Below are 27065 nucleotides of genomic sequence, written 5' to 3'. Positions count from 1 at the left end.
GACCATTAGGGTCAGGGCTGATTAGGGAGGCCACCACTCCACTAAGCATGGTTACACAGGAGGGTCACAAGGAGAGAATCAGTCTCTTACTTATTGATTTTCCTGCGTTTCCCATGCATTTCTTAATTTTTTTGTACTGGCCCCCCATGGGAATCGAACCCACAACCCTGGCGTTGCACACACCATGCTGATGTTGCAAACACCATGCTCTACCAACTGAGCCACTTTTTGTGGCAACAGAGGGCTCTCAAGGGGTGGTCACGAGAGTGCTCAGGGAGGTGTGTGGGGGTTTCCATCGGTGCGACTACGGTGGAAAGTGAGGCCAAGGACGTGAGGGTTTATGTTTCCTCCTGCTCGGTGTGCGCCCAGTGCAAGGCTCCCAGGCACCTGCCCAGAGGGAAATTACAACCCCTACCCGTTCCACAACGGCCGTGGTCACACCTGTCGGTGGACTTCCTAACGGCTCTTCCTCCCTCACAGGGCAACACCATGATCCTGCCGTCTCCTCCCTTTGCCCTGTCTCCCTATGGCCCTACAGACTGCAAAGGCCCTGTTCACTCATGTCTTCCGGCACTACGGGGTGCCTGAGGACATATTTTTTGATCGAGGTCCCCAGTTCACGTCCAGGGTCTGGAGAGCGTTCATGGAATGTCTGGGTGTCTCGGTCAGCCTCACCTCAGGTTTTCACCCTGAGAGTAACGGGCAGGTGGAGAGAGTAAACCAGGATGTGGGTAGGTTTCTGCTGTCATGTTGCCAGGACCGGCCGGGGAGTGGGCGGCGTTCATCCCCTGGGCAGAGATGGCCCAAAACCCACTCCGCCACTCCTCCACTAACTTCTCTCCTTCCCAGTGTGTACTGGGGTATCAGCCGGTTCTGGCACCGTGGCATCAGAGCCAGATCGTAGCTCCTGCGATGGACGAATGATTCAAGCGCTCGGAGGAGACCTGGGACGCCACCCATGTGCACCTACAACGGGCTGTGAGGCGGCAAAAAGAGGGCGCTGACCGGCACCGCCACTGCAGCAAGGCCCCGGTGTTCGCGCGGATCTTTGTTACTTTGTATATTTGACATTTTGAGTAAAATACTTTGATTACTCATATGTGCAGTCCTGCGCCTGACTCTCTACACCAGCTACACCTGGACCCATTACAGGTAGAGTGGCCAGACAGAAGCCACTCCACAGTAAAAGGTACATAACAGCCCGCTTGGAGTTTGCCAAAAGGCACCTAAAAGATCTCAGACCATGAGAAACAAGATTCTCTGGTCTGATGAAACCAAGATTGAACTGTTTGGCCTGAATGCGAAGTGTCACGTCTGGAAGAAATCTGGCACTATCCCTACGGTGAAGCATGGTGGTGGCAGCATCATGCTTTGGGGATGTTTTTTAGTGACAGGGACTTGGAGACTAGTCAGGATTGAGGCAAAGATGAACGGAGCAAAATATAGAGAGATCCTTTATGAACACCTGCTCCAGAGCGCTCAGGACCTCAGACTGGGGTGAAGGTTCACCTTCCAACCGGACAATGACCCTAAGCACACAGCCAAGACAACGCAGGAGTGGCTTCGGGAGAAGTCTCTGAATGTCCTTGAGTGACCTAGCCAGAGCCTGGACTTGAACCCGATTGAACATCTCTGAAGAGATCTGAAAATAGCTGTGCTGCAACGCTCCCCATCTAACCTGACAGAGCTTGAAAGGATCTCCAGAGAAGAATGGGAGAAACTCCCCAATACAGGTGTACCAAGCTTGTAGCGTTATACCCAAGAAGACTCGAGGCTGTAATCGCTGCCAAAGGTGCTTCAACAAAGTACTGAATAATGGGTCTGAATACTTATGTAAATGTAATATTTCAGTTGTTTATTTTTAATAAATTAGCAAAAATGTTTTTGCTTTTTCATTATGGGGTATTATGTTTAGATTGATGAGGAAAATTAGGCTGTAATCTTACAAAATGTGAAAAAAGTCAAGGGGTCTGAATACTTTCCCGAAGGCACTGTATATGATGAAGAGGAGTGGACCCAATACTGATCCCTGGGGGACACCCTGTGAGACAGTGCAACATTAATAACGATAATTTTGGGAAACAGTTCGGAGATTTAACAATGCTCCTACAAAGGTTCTAATGATGAACTTAGCCTGAAGATGCTTTTTGGAAACGGGCCCTAACCCATATTACTGGCGCAACATTTTAGTGCAGGGTTTCCCAAACTCGGTCCTTGGGCCCCCCCTGGATGCACATTTTGGTTTTTGCCCCAGCACTACACAGCTGATTCAAATAATCAAAACCTGATGAAGACTTAGTTATTTTACATTCATAAAAAATTCATAAAACCATGTCGTGGGCTGTTCTAAAACTACTCGCCGCGCCCTTAACCATTTGTTCACAGTCTTGTTACCTCATTGGCTAGCTAGCTAACAATCTGGTAACTTTACCAGCATATCCAATCATTTCGAGGGCTTCTTCAGGAGATCAATGATCATTGCAAAAAAAATTATGATAGATCTCTTGCACATCTTCATCACAAACCTGATGTTTTTAAGAGACAGTGTACAATTTTCTATGTAATGCATCTTAATAGGAAAATAGTGCTTTTACACAATGAAGTGTACAAGACTACAATTTCAATGACAGGTATTCGTATCAACATTTTAGCTTTCCTAATAAACATGTCTTTACAGTGTTACATATTAGTTTCTAGGCCACAACATGTGCTTCAAAAGTAGTTAGAAGTGCCCCCCCCTCGCCTTGCAGAGGCTGCAGGGGTGTGTGGTACGCCAGTGGGATGAGACTTTGTGTTGTTGTGGCTAGCTAGTGAGAGCTCTAGGTCAGCAGCATCCACTGAGCAAGCAAGCCATTTATCCTCTCCTTCTATGATATTTCTATTACTCCACACACAGCAAGAAATGCAGCATGCCCACTCCAGGTTTCTGCTAGACAGTGTGACAGTGTGTGTGTGTGTGTGTGTGTGTGTGTGTGTGTGTGTGTGTGTGTGTGTGTGTGTGTGTGTGTGTGTGTGTGTGTGTGTGTGTGTGTGTGTGTGTGTGTGTTGCAGCAGGTCGTGGGGTACTAGCAGGAGTCAGCTGCCTCTGGGCAGCAGCAGGATGTCAGTCAGTTTGTGCCTAGATGGCACTCTTACACCAACCGTCCCAATGGACCCATGTGTCTGCGCTGCAGATTTCCCAATCTGAGCATAGTGCACCGTCATTCTGATGGGGCACTTATGCAAATGTTTACCCATTCACTTTGGCACAAAACGTTTCGATTCCGGTGATCAAGGCTAAATGAGTTCCGCTGCACCATCTCTCTGCACTTATTTAAAAAAAATTATATTACTGTCATAGAAAAATCTGACAGTTTATCTTTTTATTTTGTTTATGCATCCCCTTACAAAACAACCCTGATCAATAGAAGTGTTGTCCACTTAAAAGTAATCTTACTAAAACAAGGTCAAGTGAAAAACACTGTCCTCTCTAATTTCCTTTGATATGCTAAGGCTGTGTTGCTGTGATGAATGGTGTCAATGCTACATTGATCCCTTAACTAAATTCCCCAGTCAACCGTTTCTGATGCTTGACCCGATATGCTCTAGGGTGCATCAGTAATCCCACAATAACTCCTGTGTATCGACCCATCTGTCTTGATCCCCGAGATACATACAGTAAACACATGTCTCTATAACTCAAGCTGGCCAGTGAGGAGACAAAATGTTCTGTGAGGCTTCTGACACCCACCATTTTCATCTTGATGTATGTCTCTCACTAAATCTTCTAGGGTTGAAAGGAAATGGGAAAAGCCATCTTGGAGGTGACCATGTATCAACAGCAGCAGCTCTGGTCTGAGAGAGAGGCGCTATGCCCTTCCCCAACTAGTGGAGCGTGTTAGCTCATATTAGACCCAGTATGGAAAGCTCCTCGTAGGCACACAACATTGGCTTTCACAAGGACATGGATTATGCAATATATTAGCATATAAACACATTTATTGTTGGGAGTAGGACATTTAAATCACAGTTAAAACACAATTTCTGTGACCCTCGCCTTTCTGTGGAGATATCCTCTGTTAAAAAGTGGAGATAATCTGAGCTGTGAACTAACCAGGCTAACAGTGTTGGAAGGAAACAATGTTGGCATTGTTTCATTGCTCACAGCAGGGTCATGAGAGGAGGCTTGGATTTCATAGCCAGCAATTGTATTGTAGCGGGTAACGTTTTTTAACCATAATGTCATTAAGGCCCCGGTAGTCGATACATGGAAGCAGGATCGTGTCCTTCTTCTCCACAAAAAAAGAACCCTGCGTCGGTGGAGGAGGCAGATGGGCGCATAATCCCTGCAGCAAGGGAGTGTACCCTTCCATCGCTTTGGTCTCCGGACCAGACAGGGAATAAAGTCGCCTCCGAGGTGGTGCGGTGCCCGGGAGAATGGCGATTACACAGTCGTTGGGCCGATGCGGAGGAAGAGATTTGGCGCTGGCAGAGTTGAAAACCTTCCGTAATTCCTGGTACTCCACGGGAACGGTGGAGAGATCCGAGGCTTTACCCAAGCCCGCCGGGAGACGTCCCGGGGCAGGCTGCACCGACTTCAGACAATGTTCATGGCAAAATGGACTCCAATCCATGATGGAACCCGTAGCCCAGTCGGTTAGGGGGTTGTGCCTCTGGAGCCATGAAAACCCCAAAACCATGGATACATGAGGAGACACCAGGAGAAGAAACTTCATAGCCTCACTGTGGTTGCCTGACACTCGCAGGTTGATAGGAACTGTATTGTGGGTGACTCTGCCAATAGAGCGCCCATCCAGTACTCGGACATCCTTCAGGATGGAAAGGGGTTGAGTGGAGATACCCAGCTCCGACACCAGGGTAGTGTCCATAAAGCTCTCGTCAGCCCCAGAGTCATTGAGCACTCGGATGGATTTGGACTGGTCTCCCGACAACAGGGTAGCATAGAGGGGGTGACGAGTAGTGAGAGATTGGAAACTCCCCGTACACTCACAAGTGCACTCGTACTTACTGATGAACCTGGTCTTTTAATGGGCAGGTAGATAAGAAACGTCCCATAGCTCCACAATACAGACAGCTCTTGGTGTTCAGTCTGGGTAAGCGCTCAGCAGGAGAAAATCTAGCCCTGCCCAGTTCCATGGGCTCCGGAGGAGGCAAGTCAACAGCCCTGGGGATCTCAGAGGGAACTCGGGTGACACCGGCTTCTCTCGAAAATGCAGACTTCAGGGATTTCAGGTATTCCTCGGAGGGGAGGTTGAATTCGAGGATGAGTGAGGGTGACAGGGAACAGACCCCCTCTCCCTCCTACGTTCCCGTAGCCGCCCATCTATCCGGATGGTCAAGGCTATGAGGGAGTCAAGGCCCATGGGCAGCTCCCGGGCTGCGAGCTCGTCTTCAAATCACCTCCGATAATCTGTAAAGGAACATGTCGAACAGGGCTTCTCAGCCGCCAACAGGAACTCTCAGCCGCCAACGTGCGAAAATCCACCGCGTAGTCTGCCACACTACTGGAGTCTTGACGTAGTTGGAGCAGCTAACGAGCAGCCTCTCTCCTGGACAACGGAGAATCAAACACTTTTCGTACCTTCGCTTCAAACTCCTCCAGACTGAAGCAAACAATGGACTGTTGATCCCACACCGCCGTAGCCCAGGCAAGGGCACTCCTGGACATCAGCGTTATCAAGTACGCTATCTTCAAGCGGTCTGAGGGAACGAAGAAGGCTGCTGCTCGAAGATGAGGGAGCACTGGGAGAGAAACACCCGGCAGATTCTAGAATCTCCAGCATATCGCTCTGAGGAGGTAAGCGAGGTTCTCGGGGCACCGGGGTAGGCTGGGAAGAAGCGCCGCTAGTGGCGGGATTGCTGAGAGTCTGGGGGATTGTGGCTTGCTGCCTAGTTGGGAATCTGTGGAATTTATCCCTCCATAAGACTTTGCAGTGACTCCTCATGTCTTTCAATTGTGGCTCCTTGGGAGGAGACAGCGTTGCGAAGCTGGTCCGAGTCTGCTGGGTCAGTCATGGCCAGTTCGTATTATCACGGCTCAGGCTAAGAGCGAATTACAGTGCATTCATCTTAAGATAGCTAGGTGAGAAAACCACATATCTTAGTCGTAGTAAGTACAGTCGTGGCCAAAAGTTTGAGAATGACACAAATATTAATTTCCACAAAGTTTGCTGCTTCAGTGTCTTTAGATATTTTTGTCAGATGTTACTATGGAATACTGAAGTATAATTACAAGCATTTCATAAGTGTCAGTGTTTGTTATGTTTTTCTGCCCTGCGTAATATGTAGTGTACCGTACTAAAATAAATTTTCATATTAAATTGATTTATTAGACTTTTTAAAATGTAGATGTTCCAAAGGCGTGCATCAGTGGCTTGTATGCTGGAGGCCTGGAGAAGCTAAACGTGTTTATGTTAATGGTGAATTACAGTGAGACCGGCAGTCTTGGTTTGGAACCGATTCAACGGACGAAATATGAATGATGAAATATGTACTTTTGTCGCTGTTTGTATTAATATTCCCCCTATGAGCCACATTGATTTGGTATGTGTGTGGTGTGTGTGTGTGTGTAGTCAATAGGGTGTCATTAACACGTCTCACTGAACCAGTCAAACAGAGAGCCAGATGAGTATGTTATCATTGGGGCTGTTTAAAGCCAACTGCGCTACGTGAGTGGGAGTGGCTCTGGCCTACTATCCCTACTGTTCCCCTTTGAGTACAGGTGTTTCAGGCAGTTAGGAATGTGTATTAATGAGGCAGATCTTTAGATATAGTATTCACTGTAGTTCTCCCTCCTTAGTGAGGAAGAGATGAGGCCACATCGCCCGCAGCCAGGCCTGTAGGTAGCCTGGCAGGTAGGAGTGTTGGGCCAATAACCGAAAGGTTGGTGGATCGAATCCCAGAGCTGACAAGGTAAAAAAGCAGTCGTTGTGCCCCTGAGGAAGGCAGTTAACCCACTGTTCCCCGGGCACCGGTGACGTGGATGTTGATTAAGGCAACCCCCGTACCTCTCTGATTCAGGAGGGGTTAAATGTGGAGACACATTTCAGTTGAATGCATTCAGTTGTACAACTGACTAGGTATCCCCCTTTCCTCTGTCGGCAGCCATCAGCAGGAGCTCAGAGGAGTTGCAGGGAGTATTTACTGATGGGAGAGAGGGCGAGGGCCACAGAGGTGTAAGAGTTGGAATGCGCTCGAGGCTGGGGAACAGGGGAAGCACAACAGCTCAGAACACACATAATAGCACCTTGTATCTCAGAACAATGCCTCAGGCAGTGTTTGAATGCATTCCATCAGTGTTGAAATGGGTTTGTTAGAATGCACTGTGTAGTATGTGTGTGTGATGATCAGAGAAATGTTAGTTACTGTGAGTTACAGTTGATAGAGTTACTGTGAGTTACTGTGAGTTACAGTTGATAGAGAAAGTTACTGGGTTACAGTTGATAGAGAAAGTTACTGGGTTACAGTTGATAAAGTTACTGTGAGTTACAGTTGATAGAGTTACTGTGAGTTACAGTTGATAGAGTTACTGTGAGTTACAGTTGATAGAGAAAGTTACTGGGTTACAGTTGATAAAGTTACTGTGAGTTACAGTTGATTGAGTTACTGTTAGTTGCAGTTGATAGAGTTACTGTGAGTTACAGTTGATAGAGTTACTGTGAGTTGCAGTTGATAGAGTTACTGTGAGTTACTGTGAGTTACAGTTGATAGAGAGTTACTGTGAGTTACAGTTGATAGAGTTACTGTGAGTTGCAGTTGATAGAGAAAGTTACTGTGAGTTACAGTTGATAGAGAGTTACTGTGAGTTATAGTTGATAGAGTTACTGTGAGTTACAGTTGATAGAGTTACTGTGAGTTGCAGTTGATAGAGTTACTGTGAGTTACAGTTGATAGAGTTACTGTGAGTTACAGTTGATAGAGAGTTACTGTGAGTTACAGTTGATAGAGTTACTGTGAGTTGCAGTTGATAGAGAAAGTTACTGTGAGTTACAGTTGATAGAGAGTTACTGTGAGTTATAGTTGATAGAGAGTTACTGTGAGTTACAGTTGAGAGCCCTAAGGCTATACAGCTTCTTCAAGAAATCAATATGAATGTGGTCATGCCTCTAAATTAAGTTGACTAGCATCTGGTTTCACTGATGGACTGTTTTGGCATAGATGAAGTGTCACTGCCTATGTCGATAAGGAGGGGGGGAAAAAATCAGTGGACTCTCTCAATAAATCACAAGGTAGACATGCCAGAATGTAACAACTCAAAACCAAAGTTTTAGTTAAGGTAGTATGTAGATGACAAAAGAGTCCATCCTTGAAACCAGACCCTTCCCACTGGGCAAAAACTGTTTGAATCAACGTTGTTTCCACGTCATTTCAATATGATGCCATTGAATCAACGTGGAAAACGAATTGGATTTGCAAAATCATCAACGTAAGGGAATATTTCTTTCATCCATCTTTTTACCTACATCCAATGACATGGTGACATTTTTTGTTGATTTCAACCAAATGTCAATCTAAACCAGATGTTGAAACGATGTCCGTGCCCTGTGGGTAGTCACTGTGTAGCCTAGGGTCGGGTTTTTTGAGACTAACAGGTTGGCAGGCCAGGCAGAGCTAGGGCTGTGTATGAGAGAGTACATACTCTGACTCTGAGAGGAGCTGAGACCTGGCATGGGAGGTCTCTCTCTGTCCTGGACCATCACATCACACACACAGCAGGCATCTAGCTCAAATGTACTACATTAGATGGGGAATAAGGTATCTTCCTTTCAGATGTACCTCCAGTCTCTCTCTCTTTCTATGCAGTGCTGCTTTATCTTTTGATCTGCCTCTGTGATACAATTACTGTGTGTTCTGGCTCCCCGTCTCTCTTCCTCGCCTCTTCTCAGCCTGCCGATATAGGTTTTAAAGAAATAATTATATCACTTGATTGCAAGGACCTGACATTGAAATAGCAGAGCAGGCAAGCTAGCTTTAACCATCCCAGTTCTTGCGTATGCTAACGAGAGAATTAAGGAGTCAGGGGTTCACGTGAGAGAAATTATAATTTATTCCCTCATTTCTAAACCAGTTCCTCCTCTACACCATGCAGCTACAGCATGGAAATGGACATAGGGGATTATTCATTGACTACCACTGAGAACAATGGATTTTCAATGGGATTTGAGGGGAGAATTGGCCAGCCACTTGTATTGTAACAGCCCTCCCACTGCAGATAACTGTGTCTTGGCAGGTTCTCACTTGGTCAGGAAAGAGATGAAATAGTGGAGCAGGTTATCAGTGCCAGTGAATGAGTCCCAGCGGTTGGTCCTCAGTGGGAGGGATGTACTGTGTGTGTGGCTAGGCCCAAGGCTAGGCCCAAGTCCTGTTGTCAGCCTGGCGTCTAGACAAAGCAGATTGTTGGTCCCCCTGGTAAGGGAGCTGTGTGGTCCTGACAGAGCAGAATAACACTAATGTTTGGCATTCCTTTCTGTCGTAGACTAATCTCTATTTCCCCTACCTATCTTTTAAGTCAGCTTTCTCCCTCTTTCCTAATTTCTTGTTTTCATCCTTCCTCTTGATACCTCCACCCTCTTCCGCTGGCCTCCCATCCTTCTTTCTTCCTCCATCTCTTGTCTCCACTCAATGGACAGCGCCGTCACATACGCTGCGCCGGAGGAGAAATCGTGTTACCATGGCAACTGAATCTCTGAACTGAGCCTCTCTCTCTCTATCTCTCTCTTGCTCTCTCTCTCCTGTGTAAAGAGAGAAAGAAAGGGCCCCAATACACAATTATGACAGCATGCTGAATCCCTTAAATACTCTATTGGGTAATATGTAAGAATGTGCTTCTCTTTTTAATGAATAATTACAAGACACTGTACATCAAACCATTCAATTGCTGGTGAGAGACAAATATAGCCTACATACAGTATTGTATAGGAACACACGGGCTCCCGACTGGTGCAGCGGTCTAAGGCACTGCATCTCAGTGCTAGAGGCATCACTACAGACCCTGGTTCGATTCAAGGCTGTATCACAACAGGCCGTGATTGGGAGTCCCATAGGGCGGCACACAATTGGCCCAGCGTCGTCTGAGTTAGGGTTTGACCGGGGTAGGCCATCATTGTAAATAAGAATTTGTTCTTAACTGAATTGCCTGGTTAAATAAAAAATACAAATAATAAATAAACATGTCAGTGTGCTGCTTGTGGGGGTAGATGAACAGGCGTTCTCCCCTGCAGAGGTCCTGGTGCTGCATGTGTCCAAGTCAGGGACAGACAGGGCTGTTATATGGCTAATGGGTGTGTCAGGAAATTAATGTGCACCAATGTGTTCTGAGGGCTCCTCCACTTCCCTCTGTGACATCAGCCAGTGTTAATTTAGTAATTTATCTGAATCCATAAAAGGTCTCCGGATAGGAGACCCAATTAGACTTGAGGAATGAGTCGGTTGGCGATGACAATGCATTAAGGATGTGTGTGTGTGTGTGTGTGTGTGTGTGTGTGTGTGTGTGTGTGTGTGTGTGTGTGTGTGTGTGTGTGTGTTCAACATACTGTAACTCTTACCCAATCAGAGTAAAGCAGTGCCATATTGGATTGCATAGCTCCTTAAATCACGCGGGGCGTGTGAGGGATAGAGGGAGAGAGGGAGGGCCAATACACAGCTAGGTATTGATCTGGCCAAGAGGCTAGGTGTGGTTGTCATACGTTAGTGGATGGGAATTAACATGGAGTGGTTGGGTGCTTGTTAATGCTGTATGTGGGATGGAACTAACAGTGGCTGTTTGAGCAGCCAGGCAGATATTCTGGCTGAGGCGAAGATGGGAGCTAGGTTGGTGCGGGGCTTTCAAACTGGTGTCTTTGTTGTCAGGTGCATGTGAACAACTCCAAAGCCAATGTACACACATTCACATGGTTCTCTCAACCCAACCACAGCTATAGATGAATCCCTCATGTCATTTACCACATAGGGATGTTCAGAGGAGATGTCGGCATGTGTCTGAATTGAAGAAACGTATGAGATGTACCACATGGAGGAAAGACGGAGACCCACGTTGTTTGATTTGTGAGATTCCCCAGTAACACTGAGATTCTGAGAATTGACAGTGAGGTGGAGATAGATAGATGATGTTAAAGACACACACGACTGTTTACATTGGAACAGTATCCACATAGGAAGTTACGGCTGCACCGACGTGTGTGTGTGTGTGTGTGTGTGTGTGTGTGTGTGTGTGTGTGTGTGTGTGTGTGTGTGTGTGTGTGTGTGTGTGTGTGTGTGTGTGTGTGTGTGTGTGTGTGTGTGTGTGTGTGTGTGTGTGTGTGGGGTGTGCTTTTCCGTCTGAATGAGGGAGGGTTTCTTTGCAGTAATTTCCGTGATTCAGCCACAGAGGGGAAATTGATTTAGCAGCGTAGCCCAGAGACTCAGCTGGATCAGACAGCCAGGGACAATTAGCCCCCGGTGCAGAGCAGTCACACACCACTCACAGTCACACACACTGCCAATTTGTCCCACAGGAGGGGAATTAATGCCTGTCAATTCCATGTGATTGTAAGTGATGGCACAGAGGAGTATTGCCTTTCACGGTTGTCTCTTCATTCTACTTTAAGCACACTGCTGCATGGACTGTATGTCACAATCTTAAACCTTCAGCCTCTGTCTGTCCCTCTGACCCTGAGAGAAGTGGTCATGTTTCAGTCTCTGTCCACTGGGGATGTTGACAGCAGCCCACCCGCTCAGCCTACAGTACCTTACCCACAGTGCATTATAGTGATGGGATTTGTGCCGTGAGGGCAGCAGGACCGCAGGGGTCAGATGGAGATTGGATTAGAAACAAGTTGTGTGTGACACTGAATATAACTGGCATCAGATTGGCTTATGGTGGCCCCAGCAGGGTCAGCTCGATTGGGGATACTGCCATCGTGGATGGGTAATCTTTTACTTAATAGAGTGTCAGAGGAAAATGCGTCCCTGTGTCAGATGCCTGTCTAAATGTGTATACCCTAACAGACTGTAGTTATGGGGGAAGACGATTTGGTATAATGGGCGTTGCCATCCACCCCCTCACCTTCCTGGATTAATTTAAACAGCCACAACCTGGCATCCCAAATAACAACTATGCAACTGTATGACTATAGATACAGTGCATTTGGAAAGTATTCAGACCCCTTGACTTTTTCCACATATTGTTACGTAACAGACTTATTCTAAAATTGATTAAATTGTTTTTTTCCCTCATCAATCTACAAACGATACCCCATAATGACAAAACAAAAACAGGTTTTTAGACATTATTGAAAATGTATTAAAAGTAAAAACATGAAATATCAAGTATTCAGACATTTTACTCAGTACTTTGTTGAGCACCTTTGACAGCGATTACACCCTCGAGTCTTCTTGGGTATGACTTTACAAGCTTGGAAAACCTGCATTTGGGGAGTTTCTCCCATTCTTCTCTGCAGATCCTCTCAAACTCTGTCAGGTTGGATGGAGAGCGTCGCTGCACAGCTATTTTCAGGTTTCTCCAGAAATGTTCGATCTGGTTCAAGTCCGGGCTCTGGCTGGGCCACTCAAGGACATTCAGAGACTTGTCCCAAAGCCACTCCTGCATTGTCTTGGCTGTGTGCTTAGGGTCATTGTCATGTTGGAAGGTGAACCTTTGCCCCAGTCTGAGGTCCTGAGGGCTCTGGAGTAGGTTTTCATCAAGGTTCTCGCTGTACTTTTCTCTGTTCATCTTTCCCTCAATCCTGACTAGTCTCCCAGTGTCTGCCGCTGAAAAACAGCATTTCTCCCCCGATTGCTCAATTTGGCTGGGCGGCCATCTCTAGAAAGAGTCTTGGTGGTTTCAAACTTCTTCCATTTAAGAATTATGGAGGCCACTGTGTTCTTGGGGACTTTCAATGCTGCAGAAATGTTTTGTTACCCTTCCCCAGATCTGTGCCTCGACACAATCCTGTCTCTGAGCTCTAAGGACAATTCCTTTGACCTCATGGCTTGGTTTTTGCTCTGACATGCACTCTCAACTGTGGGGCCTTATACAGACAAGTGTGTGCCTTCAAAATCATGTCCAATCAATTGAATTTACTACAGGTGGACTCCAATGAAGTTGTAGAAGGTCTCAAGGATGATCAACGGCAACAGGATGCACCTGAGCTCAATTTCAAATCTTATAGCAAAGGGTCTGAATACCTACGTAAATAAAATATTTCTGTTTTTTATTTTTTATATATTTCAAAAATGTCTAAAAACCTGTTTTTGCTTTGTCATTATAGGGTATTAAGTGTAGATTGATGAGGAAAAAATACAATTGAATACATTTTGAATAAGACTGTAACAGCAAAATGTAGAAAAAGTCAAGGGGTCTGAATACTTTCCGAATGGATCGAATCTTATCAATTCTATATGTAATTCTATGTGACTTACATTTACTTCATATTATTATTATTTTATGATTATGATTTACTCATTATGATTGGGTAATTACCACTATTACTCTATGGTGAGGATTTCTCACTGTTCAATTCTACATGCTCAGAATTATAATGCTGTTGAAATTACCAGTGACTATCATAGCTAATAATATTCAGTCCATGATCTTGCCTGCAGCTAAATTAATTACAGGACCATTTCTGTGATTATCGTCTCAACTGCTGAAGTGCTGCTTGCTTAAATAAAATATGGATTGTCTGATTTGAGAGATTCCTGAAATAAATTGAATGTCCTTGACGACAAGGCGGTTTTCAGCGGCCAGTCATCACAGGAAGCAGAACTAACAGTGATGCTGTGCTCCTGGCAGTAGTTTCTTATTGAATGAGGTTGGGGTTCTGTCACTGCTACCACATGCAGTACTGGTTATCTGTCACACACTCTGTGATTGCTGTATATGGCTCTGGAGGCAAGGGAATAACTGCTACCACAAGAGATGAATCACATTAACATATGCCATTTTGAAATGTAATGTTGCTATGTCATGCCTTGCCATCACTGCTGCCTGAGGAGTACCTAGTTGGTATTGGCACCATCTTGGCACCACCTACTGTTTAGCAAACTCTCTTTTTGTATCATGCAGGCCACTTTACTTTCATATTGATAAGACTAAGAATTAGACTAAATCTTTTTTTTTGTGTTATTTCCTCCCAGGTTAAAGAGAGGTTGCTATGCCAACAGAGCTTGGCTCTGAGTCACAGGTGAAGGAGGCAGCCGAAGAGTCCTCCTGGCAGAAGGGGGCAGCAACAGGCATGCAGGACTCGGCTTTCGATGCAAAGATGGCCAAACAGGTAGGAGAGCACAGGAAGTTCAATCTATACCACAATTAGGGCCTTGTGTTTTTCCTGGTTAGATCACATACAATCTCGTCCTACATCAACCATTGACAGATATTTTCACGTGTTTAGTGGCCGTAATTATAATAGACATTAATTTATTGTCAATTTCACCTGTGACTATGAATTTTACCTGTGACTATGAATGTCCCTATGTAAAGGACCAGGACTACAAACTGATCGACGACCACAGGGAAATAGACGACGTGTCAGAAAAGACCACCCCAAGCAAGACCCCCAAGTCCCCCCAGAAGACTTCCAAACGGCCAAAGACTGTTCCCTTCAAGGTCACCCTACTGGACACCTCTGACTATGAGGCAGGGATTGAGGTAAGCATGGATAAAAGGAAGAATTTCATCCCTGAACAGAACCATGTTGGAGGTTACATCCAGAATGGGTTTGAATGAACCAGTCAAACAATATAACAGTGAGAAATGTTCCTCTAATTGTATTATTTTGTCCTTGTGGCTCTACCAGCAGATGCAACTAGTTTCTTTACTTTGGAACATTGTGCCTTTTTTGTGTTTACTGTGTGTTATGAAGCTGCTGAGTGCAGATAAGGCCGTTATAAAGCAGATGAAAGAGAGTGCGTCATGCGTGGTGTAACGGTGTGCCTGGTGTAGCAGCTCCACTGTGAAGCTCTCCACAGGGAAAGGCCAATGCAAGGTTACACATTCTCTGCCACAGACACCAGTCATTAGATTAAGTGACACAGAGAATATATGGGAGAAAAAGCAGGCTCACCCGCTTACAATGCCTGGTATCACAGCACCATCACCAAACAGGACCCGTCTTCATGATGGTAGGGAATGCTTCATGGTGGTAGGCACTGCTTCATGATGGTAGGGAATGCTCACTGTATTCAGTTAGAAAATGGGTCAAGAGAAGCACCCTTTGTTGAAGGAGTGATGTGTGAACTCTTAGAGATGGAGAAACCTGTATTTATTGGCAAGAGCACTATACTGTTGCTGTCTTGTGTCTTCTAATGGCAGCTAGTAATGCATATACTGTATGGCTGTATCACCATGCTTCAGGGACTGTTTTGTGATGCATAACAAGGAGTAAGTCTCTGCCTGTATGTCTGTCCCTCCCTGTGTGTTTGGGATGGTGGATGTAAGTCTCCTCTCCCTGGCCTATCTGTGCTATCCTGGCAGGCTGTGCCACGCTCCTCTTCCAGAGCCCCTCCTAAATATAGCTAGATATGGGCAATTCCAGCATTATGGATGTTCCATTTGCATGCAAAATCACAACTTGAATGTCTCACAGAATGGACAAACAAAATATAAATTAAACCTTTTGTGTGTGTGTGTCTATAGTACTCCTTGTTGGGAGTGTATACCCAACTTTGCTATTTTGTGATTCGTTTGACGTTTATCTTAACTTTTTTGCACAACATGTGACACTATAATTTCTTATGATCGACCAGTACTTTTTAAAATGAGAATGGCAGTTACTGATCTCAATTCCGGCTTCAACTTTGAATTTATTGCCCTAGGCTCATTGTCTAATTCCCGACCCAGTTTTTGGGCTATCTACATTTACTTATCTTATCCAGAGCGACTTACAAATTGGTGCATTCACCTTATGATATCCAGTGGAACAACCACTTTACAATACTACATCTACATCTTTTTGGGGAGGGGGGGTAGGGTTAGAAGGATTACTTAATCCTATCCCAGGTATTCCTTAAAGAGGTGGGGTTTCAGGTGTCTCCGGAAGGTGGTGATTGACTCCGCTGTCCTGGCGTCGTGAGGGAGCTTGTTCCACCATTGGGGTGCCAGAGCAGCGAACAGTTTTGACTGGGCTGAGCGGGAACTGTGCTTCCGCAGAGGTAGGGAGGCGAGCAGGCCAGAGGTGGATGAACGCAGTGCCCTTCTTTGGGTGTAGGGACTGATCAGAGCGTGAAGGTACGGAGGTGCCGTTCCCCTCACAGCTCCGTAGGCAAGCACCATGGTCTTGTATCTAAGAGGAAACGCCAGAGAGGCAGGAGAGGGGGAGGCCTGTCGAGATTAAGGCGAAGGGAAAACCGGCCACCTCTTCTCTCAATTCTATTGGCCAACGTACAGTCTTTTGATAATAAAATGGATTAACGTCGATCCCGGATTGGCTATCAATGAGACTCTGGTAACTGCAATATTCTCTGCTTATCTGAAACATAACATTCGGACAAGAAACCCCCCCATGGCTATCCAACTCAAAGGATTCAAGGCAATGGTGTGCTGACTAGCACAGTGGAAGTCTCGACCCATTTTTCACCCGTCTTGGAATACCTGATGGTCAAATGCCAACTCATCTACCTCCCGAGAGAGTTTCTGTTATCGTGACTGCTGTATATATTCCATCTCAAGACAAGAAAAATAACAAGATGGCACTTAACGAACTGTACGAGGCTATAAACAAGCAGGAAATCATGCACCCGGAGGCTGCTTTCCTTGTTGCCAATGATTTTAATTCCCCATCATTAAGTCACATAATGCCCAACACATCAACACATCTCCTTCGCCACTAGGGGTGATAAAGTCCTAGACCACTGTTACGCTATCCACAAGCAAGCACACAAGGCCATCTCTCATCCCCCCTTCTGCAAATTAGATCATGACTATATACTCCTGCTTCCTGTCTACAAGCAAAAGCTCAAACAGGAAGTACCCATGACGTGCTCCGTTACTCCGAAATGGACCTCTGAATCGGAGGTTATGCTACAAGACTGCTTTCCTAGCGCTGACTGGAATATGTTCAGGGACTCCGCCGATAGCATTGATGAGCTAACCACCTCCGTCACTGGCTTCATTAGGAAATACATTGCCATCATTGTCCCCACAGTGAAGGATCACTGCTTCCCCAATCAAAAGCCCTGGATTTACACAGAGGTTGGTGCTAAGCCTAAGGACAGGGCTACCGCACACAGGGCTATCGCAGCCAACCCCAAGGCTACGGCTGAGGACACAAACAAGCACAATAAGAACCATCAAACAAGCCAAATGACAATATAGGAACAAGGTGGAATCCTATTACAGGCTCCGCTGCCCGCCGCATGTGGCAGGGATTACAGTCCATTACGGATTACAAAGGAAGACCCAGCAATGATCTGCCCCGACGAACTCAATGCATTTTATGCACACTTTGACAAAAACAACACAGAGCCGTGCATGAGGGCCCCCTCTGACGCAGGGGACTGGGTGATCTCGCTCTCCGAGGCCAACTTGAGGTAAGGTTTTTAATCAGGTCAACACTCGTAAGGCCACGGGCTGAACGGTATTCCAGGGCGCGTTCTCAGAGCATGCGCAGAACAGCCGGCAGGCATATTCACATTCATTTTCAACCTCTCCTTGTCAGAGTCTGTAATCCCCACATTTCTCAAGATGACCACCATCATTCATGTTCCCAAGAGCTCTAAGGCTACCTTCCACAATGACTAGCACCCTGTAGCACTCACATCTGTAATCATGAAGTGCTTTGAAAGGCTGGTTATGACACACATAATCCCAGACACATCATCAATTGCACTCCACACTGCCCTCACACACCTAGATAAGACAAAAACCTATGTGAGAATGCTGTTCACCAAAGTCCCCTCCAAGCTCGTCACCAAACTTGGGACCCTGTCTGTGTGGTGCGTGCATCTGTCTAGCACTCCGTGTGTAGCCAGTTGATGTGATAACCATCTTGTGGGTTGACAGAAGTACTTTCCCCAAAACCTTCTCAATTAAACGTTAACTGCAAAGTAGGATTACCTGGCAGAAGTATATATGAGTAAATATATCATTTGAATCTATTATTTGCTGTATGCAAACTTTGCCGTATGCAAACTTTGCCATGAAATGAGCTTCAGCAGTACAGAGCCATTGCTAGACCGGCACATTAGACAGCACATTCCTCACTCGCTAGATGGCAATTAAAGGAGAATTACACTCAAATATAAAAATGTGTTCATTTTCTTTCAGACCTAATTAAAAAACAGTTCGGATGTGGTTTAAGCATTGACATGGACTCAGAACATCCAATGTCTTTGTTTCTCTATGAACAATTGTAATTTTAAGAATGAAACCCCCCAAAAATCTAAATCAGGAAATATTAAACTGAGAACATAATTTTGGAAAATATAGAACATCATTTGGAGGGAGAAAATCGCAGAATTAGAGGGTTGTTTATGAACCATTATTTTACCAGGTATATTGACAGAAAATATAGACCACTACTTTGAGAGTTGCAGGGGAGAGGAGAAGAGAAGAATGTGCCTATTTGAAAGCTAGAAAAAAAATGAGTAGCTTGCAACATGTTACATTTTTTTAAAGTTGCTCTCATGCTAAAAAGGTTAAAGACTAGTCACCCAAGACAAAGACGGTTCTCTCTGCTTTCACATAACAAGTAGTACCAGAGCATCAAGTCTGACACCAACAGGCTCCTGAACAGCTTCTATCCTCAAGCCACAAGAATTGCTAACAAAATGGCTACACGGGCTATCTGCATTGACCGTTCGATTGTATTTTTATTTATGCACACTCACCACACACTGACACTCCAACACACACACACACACATTATGTTCTTCTATCCTCGTGGTGACCTAAAATGTATATCCATTCAAAATCCTATTTTTCCTTCACCTAAACCGTAACCCATAACCCTAAACCTAACTCCTAACCTCTAACCCCTTAGCCTAAACCTAATTCTAACGCTAATTGTAACCCTAACCCTAAATCTAACCCCTAAGCTTAAAATAGCCTTTGTCTTCATGGGGATGTGGGAAATGTCCCCACAACGGAGAATTTTCCTTGTTTAACTATCCTTAGGTCCCCACAAGGATAGAAGAACCAACCCACACACAACGCGCACACACATTCAGACTAACTCTAAACACACAAACTCACATGCAATTATTATACAGTATACACGGCTGCTACTCTGTTTATCATGTATTCTGATGCCTAGTCACCTTACCCCTATACATATCTAACCCTACCACTCCAGTATCCCTACACATTGTAATATGTTCTTGACCCTGTATACAATATAGCCGACTTCCATTCTTGTGCTGTCACGCCCTGACCTGAGAGAGCTTTTTTTATGTCTCTATTTAGGTTTGGTCAGGGTATGATTTGGGTGGGAATTCTATGTCCTTTTTTCTATGCTTTGTATTTCTTTGTTTTGGCCTGGTATGGCTCTCAATCAGGGACAGCTGTACATCGTTGTCGCTGATTGGGAGTCATACTTAGGCAGCCTGTTTTCCTTTGGGGTTTGTGGGTAGTTCATTTCGGTTTAGTGTTTTGCACCTGACAGAACTGTTTGGCTGTCGGTTTTTTGGTTTAAAGTGTTCTATCTTTAATAAATTCATGATGAGCACTAACCACGCTGCGCCTACTCTCTCCAAAGACAGCCGTTACACGTGCTCTTTTTTTATTTATATTTCTAGTGTTTTTGTTCTACTTGACTTTAAAAATGTTATAGTAAAAATCAAATTACATTTTATTATCACACACATGGTTTTCAGATGTTAATGCGAGTGTAGCGAAATGCTTGTGCTTCTAGTTCCGACTATGCAGTAAAATCTAGCAAGTAATCTAACAAATTCACAACAACTACCTTATACACACAAATACACACACATGTAAAGGGATGAATAAGAATATGTACATATAAATATATGGATGAGCGATGGAGTGCGGCATAGGCAAGATGCAGTAGATGGTGTAGAATACAGTGTATGCATATGAGATGAGTAATGTAGGATATGTAAACATTATTAAAGTGTCGTTATTTAAAGTGACTAGTGATACCTTTATTAAGTCTGTTTATTTAAGTGGCCAGAGATTTGAGTCTATGTTGGCAGCAGCCTCTCTATGTTAGTGATGGCTGTATAACAGTCTTATGGCCTTGAGATAGAACCTGTTTTTCAGTCTCTCGGTCCCAGCTTTGATGCACCTGTACTGACCTCGCCTTCTGGATGATAGCGGGGTGAACAGGCAGTGGCTCGGGTGGTTGTTGTCCTTGATGATCTTTTTGGCCTTCCTGTGACATCGGGTGCTACAGGTGTCCTGGAGGGCAGGTAGTTTGCCCCCGGTGATGGATTGTGCAGACCTCACCACCCTCTGGAGAGCCTTGCAGTTGAGGGCTGTGCAGTTGCCGTACCAGGCGGTGATACAGCCCGACAGGATGCTCTCGATTGTGCATCTGTAAAAGTTTGTGAGTGTTTTAGATGACAAGCCAAATTTCTTCAGCCTCCTGAGGTTGAAGAGGCGCTGTCTTCCAAGATGGCGTAGCAGTGGGATGTCTGTTTTTATTGTCTTGTCCCCTTGTATATATCGTTTTTCTTCGTATATATTTTTTATATTTTTAATCTCAATTTCCATCTACGGACTGAACATACTCTCCTGCAACCCGCCTCACCCAATGTGGTATGGATCTGCTATTTTTTATACTTTAGAACCGGAACCCCCTTCAGTAGCTTGCCAGCTAACTAGCTACTAGCTAGTGGTCAGTTAGCCACTGCTAGCGATCATCACCGTTAACTCGGACATCTGCCAGCCTCAGCCCGGTCAACTCCTGTCAGCCTGCACAGCGCGATATCAACCCAGAGCATATCGGACTGCTTTTCTGTTCCACATCTCCGGATTCCTATCGCAAGCTCTGAACCTTTACTCCGGATCATCGCAGCTAGCTAGCTGCTATCCGAGTGGCTACTCCTGTCTAACATCTCTGTCCCGAAGAAAGCACCAGTTAGCCTGGAGCTAGCCTCGAGCTTGGCCCATCTCCCGGATAGCCGAAGAGATCCATCAGATAATTCCTGGGCTTCAATACCTCTTTTGCCAATTGGTCTGGACCCTTTGCCTGCCGACACGGAGCCCCACCGATCCATCACGACTTGTCTGCTGACGTAACAGTCCGAGGGGGTTTCAACAGGCTCTCCCATTGCGACGTTCCCCTGAGGCCCATCTGCTAGCCCCGCACTGCTAGCTGTCTGAATTGCAGTTCCTCCAGCTCACCTAGCTTCTCACTGGACACTATGAACACTCAGCTACACATGCCTCTCCCTAATGTCAATATGCCTTGTCTATTGCTGAATTGGTTAGTAATTGTTGTCTTATTCCACTGTAGAGCGTCCAGCCCTGCTCAATATACCTTAGCTAGCCCTTTTGTTCCACCCCCCCACACATGCGGTGACCGCACCTGGCTTAAATGGTGCCTCAAGAGACAAAACCTCTCTCATCGTCACTCAATGCCTAGGCTTACCTCGTCTGTACTCACATCCTACCATACCCTTGTCTGTACATTACGCCTTGAATCTATTCTTCCGCGTCCAGAAACCTGCTCCTTTTACTTTCTGTTCCAAATGCAATAGATGACCAGTTCCTTTAGCCGTACTCCTATCCTACTCCTCCTCTGTTCTTCTGGTGATGGAGAGATTAACCCAGGCCCTCCAACCCCCAGCATCACTCCCATTCCCCAGGCACTCTCATTTGTTGACTTCTGTAACCGTAAAAGCATTGGTTTCAGGCATGTTAACATTAGAAGCCTCCTCCCTAAGTTTTTTATTCACTGCTTTAGCACACTCCGACAACCCGCATGCCCTAGCCATGTCTGAATCCAGGCTTAGGAAGGCCACCAAAAGTCCTGAAATTTCCATCCCTAACTATAACATTTTCCGTCAAGATAGAACTGCCAAAGGGGGCGGCGTTGCAATCTACTGCAGATATAGCCTGCAGAGTTCTGTCATACTATCCAGGTCTGTGCCCAAACAATTCGAGCTTCTACTTTTAAAAATCCACCTTTCCAGAAACAAGTCTCTCACCCTTGCCGCTTGTTATAGACCCCCTTCAGCCCCAAGCTGTGCCCTGGACACCATATGTGAATTGATCGCCCCCCATCTATCTTCAGAGTTCGTACTGTTATGTGACCTAAACTGGGACAAGCTTCACACCCTGGCCGTCCTACAATCTAAGCTAGATGCCCTCAATCTCACACAAATTATCAATGAACCCACCAGGTACAAACCTAAATCCGTAACCTTGGGCACCCTCTAAGATATCATGACCAACTTGCCCTCTAAATACACCTCTGCTATCTTCAACCAGGATCTCAGCGAGGACTGCCCCATTGCCTGGGTGCGTAATGGGTCTGCAGTCAAACGACCACCCCTCATCACTGTCAAACGCTCTCTAAAACACTTAAGCGAGCAGGCCTTTCTAATCGACCTGGCCCGGGTATCCTGGAAGGATATTGACCTCATCCTGTCAGTAGAGGATGCCTGGTTGCTCTTCAAAAGTGCTTTCCTCTCCATCTTAAATAAGCATGCCCCATTCAAAAAATGTATAACTAGAACAGATATAGCCCTTGGTTCACCCCAGACTTGACTGCCCTTGACCAGCACAAAAACATCCTGTGGCGTTCTGCATTAGCATCGAATAGCCCCCGTGATATGCAACTGTTCAGGGAAGTCAGGAACCAATATACTCTGTCAGTTAGAAAAGCCATGGCTAGCTTTATCAAACAGAAATTTGCTTCCTGTAGCACTGATTCCAAAAGGTTTTGGGACACTGTCCATGGAGAATAAGAGCACCTGCTCCCAGCTGCCCACTGCACTGAGGCTTGGAAACACTGTCACCACCGATAAATCTACAACAATCATTCATTTCAATAAGCATTTTACCACAGCTGGCCATGCTTTCCACCTGGCTACCCTGACCTCGGCCAACATCTTAGCACCCCAGCAGCAACTTGCCCCTCCCACCCCACCCCCCGCTTCTCCTTCACCCAAATCCAGACAGCTGATGTTCTGGAAGAGCTGCAAAATTTGGATCCCTACAAATCAGCTGGGCTAGACATTCTAGACCCCCTCTTTCTAAAATGATCTGCCAAAGTTGTTGCAACCCCTATTACTAGCCTGTTCAACCTCTCTTTCGTATCGTCTGAGATCCCCAAAGATTGGAACGCTGCCGCGGTCATCCCCTCTTCAAAGGGGGAGACACTCTAAACCCAAACTATTATAGACCTATATCCATCCTGCCCTGCCTTTCTAAAATCTTGGAAAGCCAAGTAAATAAACAGATCACCAACCATTTCGAATCGCACCGTACCTTCTCCACTATGCAATCTGGTTTCCGAGCTGGTCATGGGTGCACCTCAGCCATGCTGAAGGTCCTAAACGATATTATAACTGCCATCGAGAAAAGACAGTACTGTGCAGCCATCTTCATTGACCTGGCCAAGGCTTTCGACTCTGTCAATCACCGCATTCTTATCGGCAGACTCAATAGCCTTGGCTTCTCAAATGACTGCCTCACCTGGTTCACCAACCACTTCTCAGAAATTGTTCAGTGTGTCAAATCGGACGGCCTGTTTTCCGGACCTTTGGTAGTCTCTATGGGGGTGCCACAGGGTTCAATTCTAGGGCCGACACTTTTCTCTGTATATATCAATGATGTCGCTCTTACTGCTGGTGATTCTCTGATCCACCTCTACGCAGACGACACCATTCTGTATACACCTGGCCCTTCTTTGGACACTGTGCTAACAAACGTCCAAACGAGCTTCAACGCCATACGACACTCTTTCCGTGGCCTCCAACTGCTTTTTAATGCTAGTAATACTAAATGCATGCTCTTCAACTGATTGCTGCCCGCACCATCCCGTCCAACTAGCATCACTACTCTTGACGGTTCTCACCTAGAATATGTGGACAACTACAAATACTTAGGTGTCTGGTTAGACTGTAAACTCTCCTTCCAGACTCACATTAAGCATCTCCAATACAAAATTACATCTAGAATCGGCTTCCTATTTCACAACAAAGCCTCCTTCACTCATGCTGCCAAACATACCCTAGTAAAACTGACTATCCTACAGATCCTTGACTTCGGTGATGTAATTTACAAAATAGCCCGCAACAATCTACTCAGCATATTGGATGTAGTCTATCACAGTGCCATTCGTTTAGTCACCAATGCCCCATATACGACCCACCACTGCGACCTGTATGCTCTCATTGGCTGGCCCTCGCTACATATTCGTCGCCAAACCCACTGGCTACAGGTCATCTATAAGTCTTTGCTAGGTAAAGCCCCGCCTTCTCTTAGCTCACTGGTCACCATAACAACACCCACCCATAGCACGCGCTCCAGCAGGTATATTGCACTGGTAATCCCCAAAGCCAACACTTCCTTTGGCCGCCTTTCCTTCCAGTTCTCTGCTGCCATTGACTGGAATGAATTGCAAAAATCTCTGAAGCTGGAGTCTTATATCTCCCTCTCTAACTTTAAACATCAGCTGTCAGAGCAGCTTACCGATCACTGTACCTGTACACAGCCAATCTTTAAATAGCACACCCAACTACCTCATTCCCATATTACTTATCCTCTTGCTCTTTTGTACCCCAGTATCTCTACTTGCACATCATCATCTGCACATCTATCACTCCAGTATTAATGCTAAATTGTAATTATTTTTGCCTCTATGCCCTATTTACTGCCTTACCTCCCTACTCTTCTACATTTGCAAGCACTGTACATAGATTTCTCTATTTTTCTTTTCTTTTGTGTTATTGACTGTAGTTTTTTTTATGTGTAACTGTGTTGTTTTTGTCGCACTGCTTTGCTTTATCTTGGCCAGGTCGCAGTTGTAAATGACAAGTTCTCAACTGGCCTATCTGGTTAAATAAAGGTTAACAAAAAACATTCAAAAATTCACCACGCTGTCTGTGTGGGTGGACCATTTCAGTTTGTCTGTGATTTGTACGCTAAGGAACTTAAAACTTTCTACATACTCCACTAGTGTCCCGTCGATCTGGATGGGGGAGTGCTTCCTCTGCTGTTTCCTGAAGTCCACGATCATCTCCTTTGTTTTGTTGATGTTGAGTACAACGTTATTTTCCAGACACTACACTTCAAAGGGCCTCACCTCCTCCCTGTAGGCTGTCTCGTTGTTGTTGGTAATCAGTCCTACCACTGTAGTGTCATCTGCAAACTTGATGATTGAGTTGGAAGCGTGCGTGGCAACACCGTCATGGGTGAACAGGGAGTAAAGGAGAGGGCTGAGAACGCACCCTTGTGGGGCCCCAGTGTTGAGGATCAGCGGGTGGAGATGTTGTTTTCTACCTTCACCACTTGGGCACGGCCCGTCAAAGTCCAGGACCCAGTTGCACAGGGCAGGGTCGAGACCCAGGCTCTTGAGCTTAATGACGAGTTTGGAGGGCACTATGGTGTTAAATGCTGAGCTGTAGTCAATGAACAGCGTTCTTACATACTGTAGGTATTCCTCTTGTCCAGATGGGATAGGGCAGTGTACAGTGTGATGGCAATTACATCCTCAGTGGACCTATTGGGGCGGTAAGCAAATTGGAGTTGGTCGAGGGTGTCAGGTAGGGTCGAGGTGAAATGGTCCTTGACTAGTCTCTCAAAGCACTTCATGATGACAGAAGTGAGTGCAATGGGGCGATAGTCATTTAGTTCAGTTCGCGCAAATGCTGCCATTAATCCATGGTTTCTGGTTAGGGAAGCTGTTAATGGTCACATTGGGAATGACATCTCCGATGCACTTGCTAATAAACTTGCTCACCGAGTCAGCGTATACGTCAATGTTATTGTCTGAGGCTATCCAGAACATATCCCAGTTCACGTGATCGAAGCAATCTTGAAGCGTAGAATCCGATTGGTCAGACCAGCATTGTATTGACCTGAGCATGGGCGTTTCCTGTTTTAGTTTCTGTCTAAGGCTGGGGTCAACAAAAAATGGTGTCATGGTCAGATTTGCTGAAGGCAGGGCGGGGGAGGGCTTTGTACGCATCGCGGAAGTTCAAGTAGCAATGATCCAGAAAGCTACCTGCTCTTGTCGTGCATTCGATAATTCTGATAGAATTTAGGAAGTATGATTCTTAGGTTAGCTTTGTTAAAATGTATGGTTTCCAGGTTACATAGAGTCCAGTGGGAGTGTGTGTGTGTGGGGGGGGGGGTGTACACGGCTGTGACTATAATCGAAGAGAATTTGCTTGGAAGATAATGCGGTTGGCATTTTATTGTAAGGAATTCTAGGTTGGGTGAACAAAAGGACTTGAGTTCTTGTATGTTGTTGAGATTACACCATGAGTTGTTAATCATAAAGGCATACACCCACGTCCTTCTTCTTACCAGAGAGATGTTTGTTTCTGTCGGTGCGATGCGTGAAGAAACTGGGTGGCTGTATGGACTCTGACAACATATCCGGAGTGAGCAATGTTTCTGTGAAGGCAACTCGTGCCCTAATTTCGTCCACCTTGTTATCTAGAGATTGTACATTGGCGAGAAATATGCTCGGAAGCGGTGGATGGTGTGCTCGCCTTCTGAGTCTAACCAGTAAGCCGCTCCATCTGCCTCTCCTGCGGCGACCGCGTTGTTTTGGGTTGGCCTCTGGGATAAGATTGCATGTCCAGGGTGGAGGTCCGAACAAAGGATCCGCTTCGGGAAAGATGTATTCCTGGTTGTAATGATGGTAAGTTGACATCGCTTTTATATCCAATAGTTCTTCCCAGCTGTATGTAATAACACTTGAGATTTTCTAGGCTAACAATGTCAGAAATAATACATAAAAAACGAATAACTGCATAGTTTTCTAAGGACCTGAAGCGAGGCAACCATCTCTGTCGGCGCCATCTTGCTGTTTATAATCAACTAGTACTACTGATATTGAAGACTGCATTGTTGGGAAAGAGCAAGCAAAGAAGCCATTTTTTCCCAACAAAAGGCACGTTATTACAGACAGAAATAGTCCTCATCACCAGTGTTTCTGATATAAGAATCT

At 45.6% G+C, this 27065-nt stretch overlaps 1 protein-coding gene across 4 annotated transcripts in view; it reads left to right on the top strand.

The window, feature by feature from the left end:
- The window catches only part of LOC106565726 (band 4.1-like protein 1), a 199305-nt gene that overhangs the window by 83679 nt on the left and 88561 nt on the right, over positions 1 to 27065 (top strand). For all 4 annotated transcript variants that reach the window (XM_045691842.1, XM_045691843.1, XM_045691841.1 and 1 more), the window contains 2 exons: positions 14116 to 14252; positions 14459 to 14626. In XM_045691842.1, the coding sequence (XP_045547798.1) occupies positions 14133 to 14252; positions 14459 to 14626 (288 nt within the window). In that variant the 5' untranslated portion in view covers positions 14116 to 14132. The remainder of the gene's footprint in view (positions 1 to 14115; positions 14253 to 14458; positions 14627 to 27065) is intronic.

The sequence above is a fragment of the Salmo salar genome, chromosome ssa12 (assembly GCF_905237065.1).
Source record: "Salmo salar chromosome ssa12, Ssal_v3.1, whole genome shotgun sequence".
NCBI lineage: Eukaryota > Metazoa > Chordata > Actinopteri > Salmoniformes > Salmonidae > Salmo > Salmo salar.
This window is presented reverse-complemented; position numbering and strand designations above follow the sequence as displayed.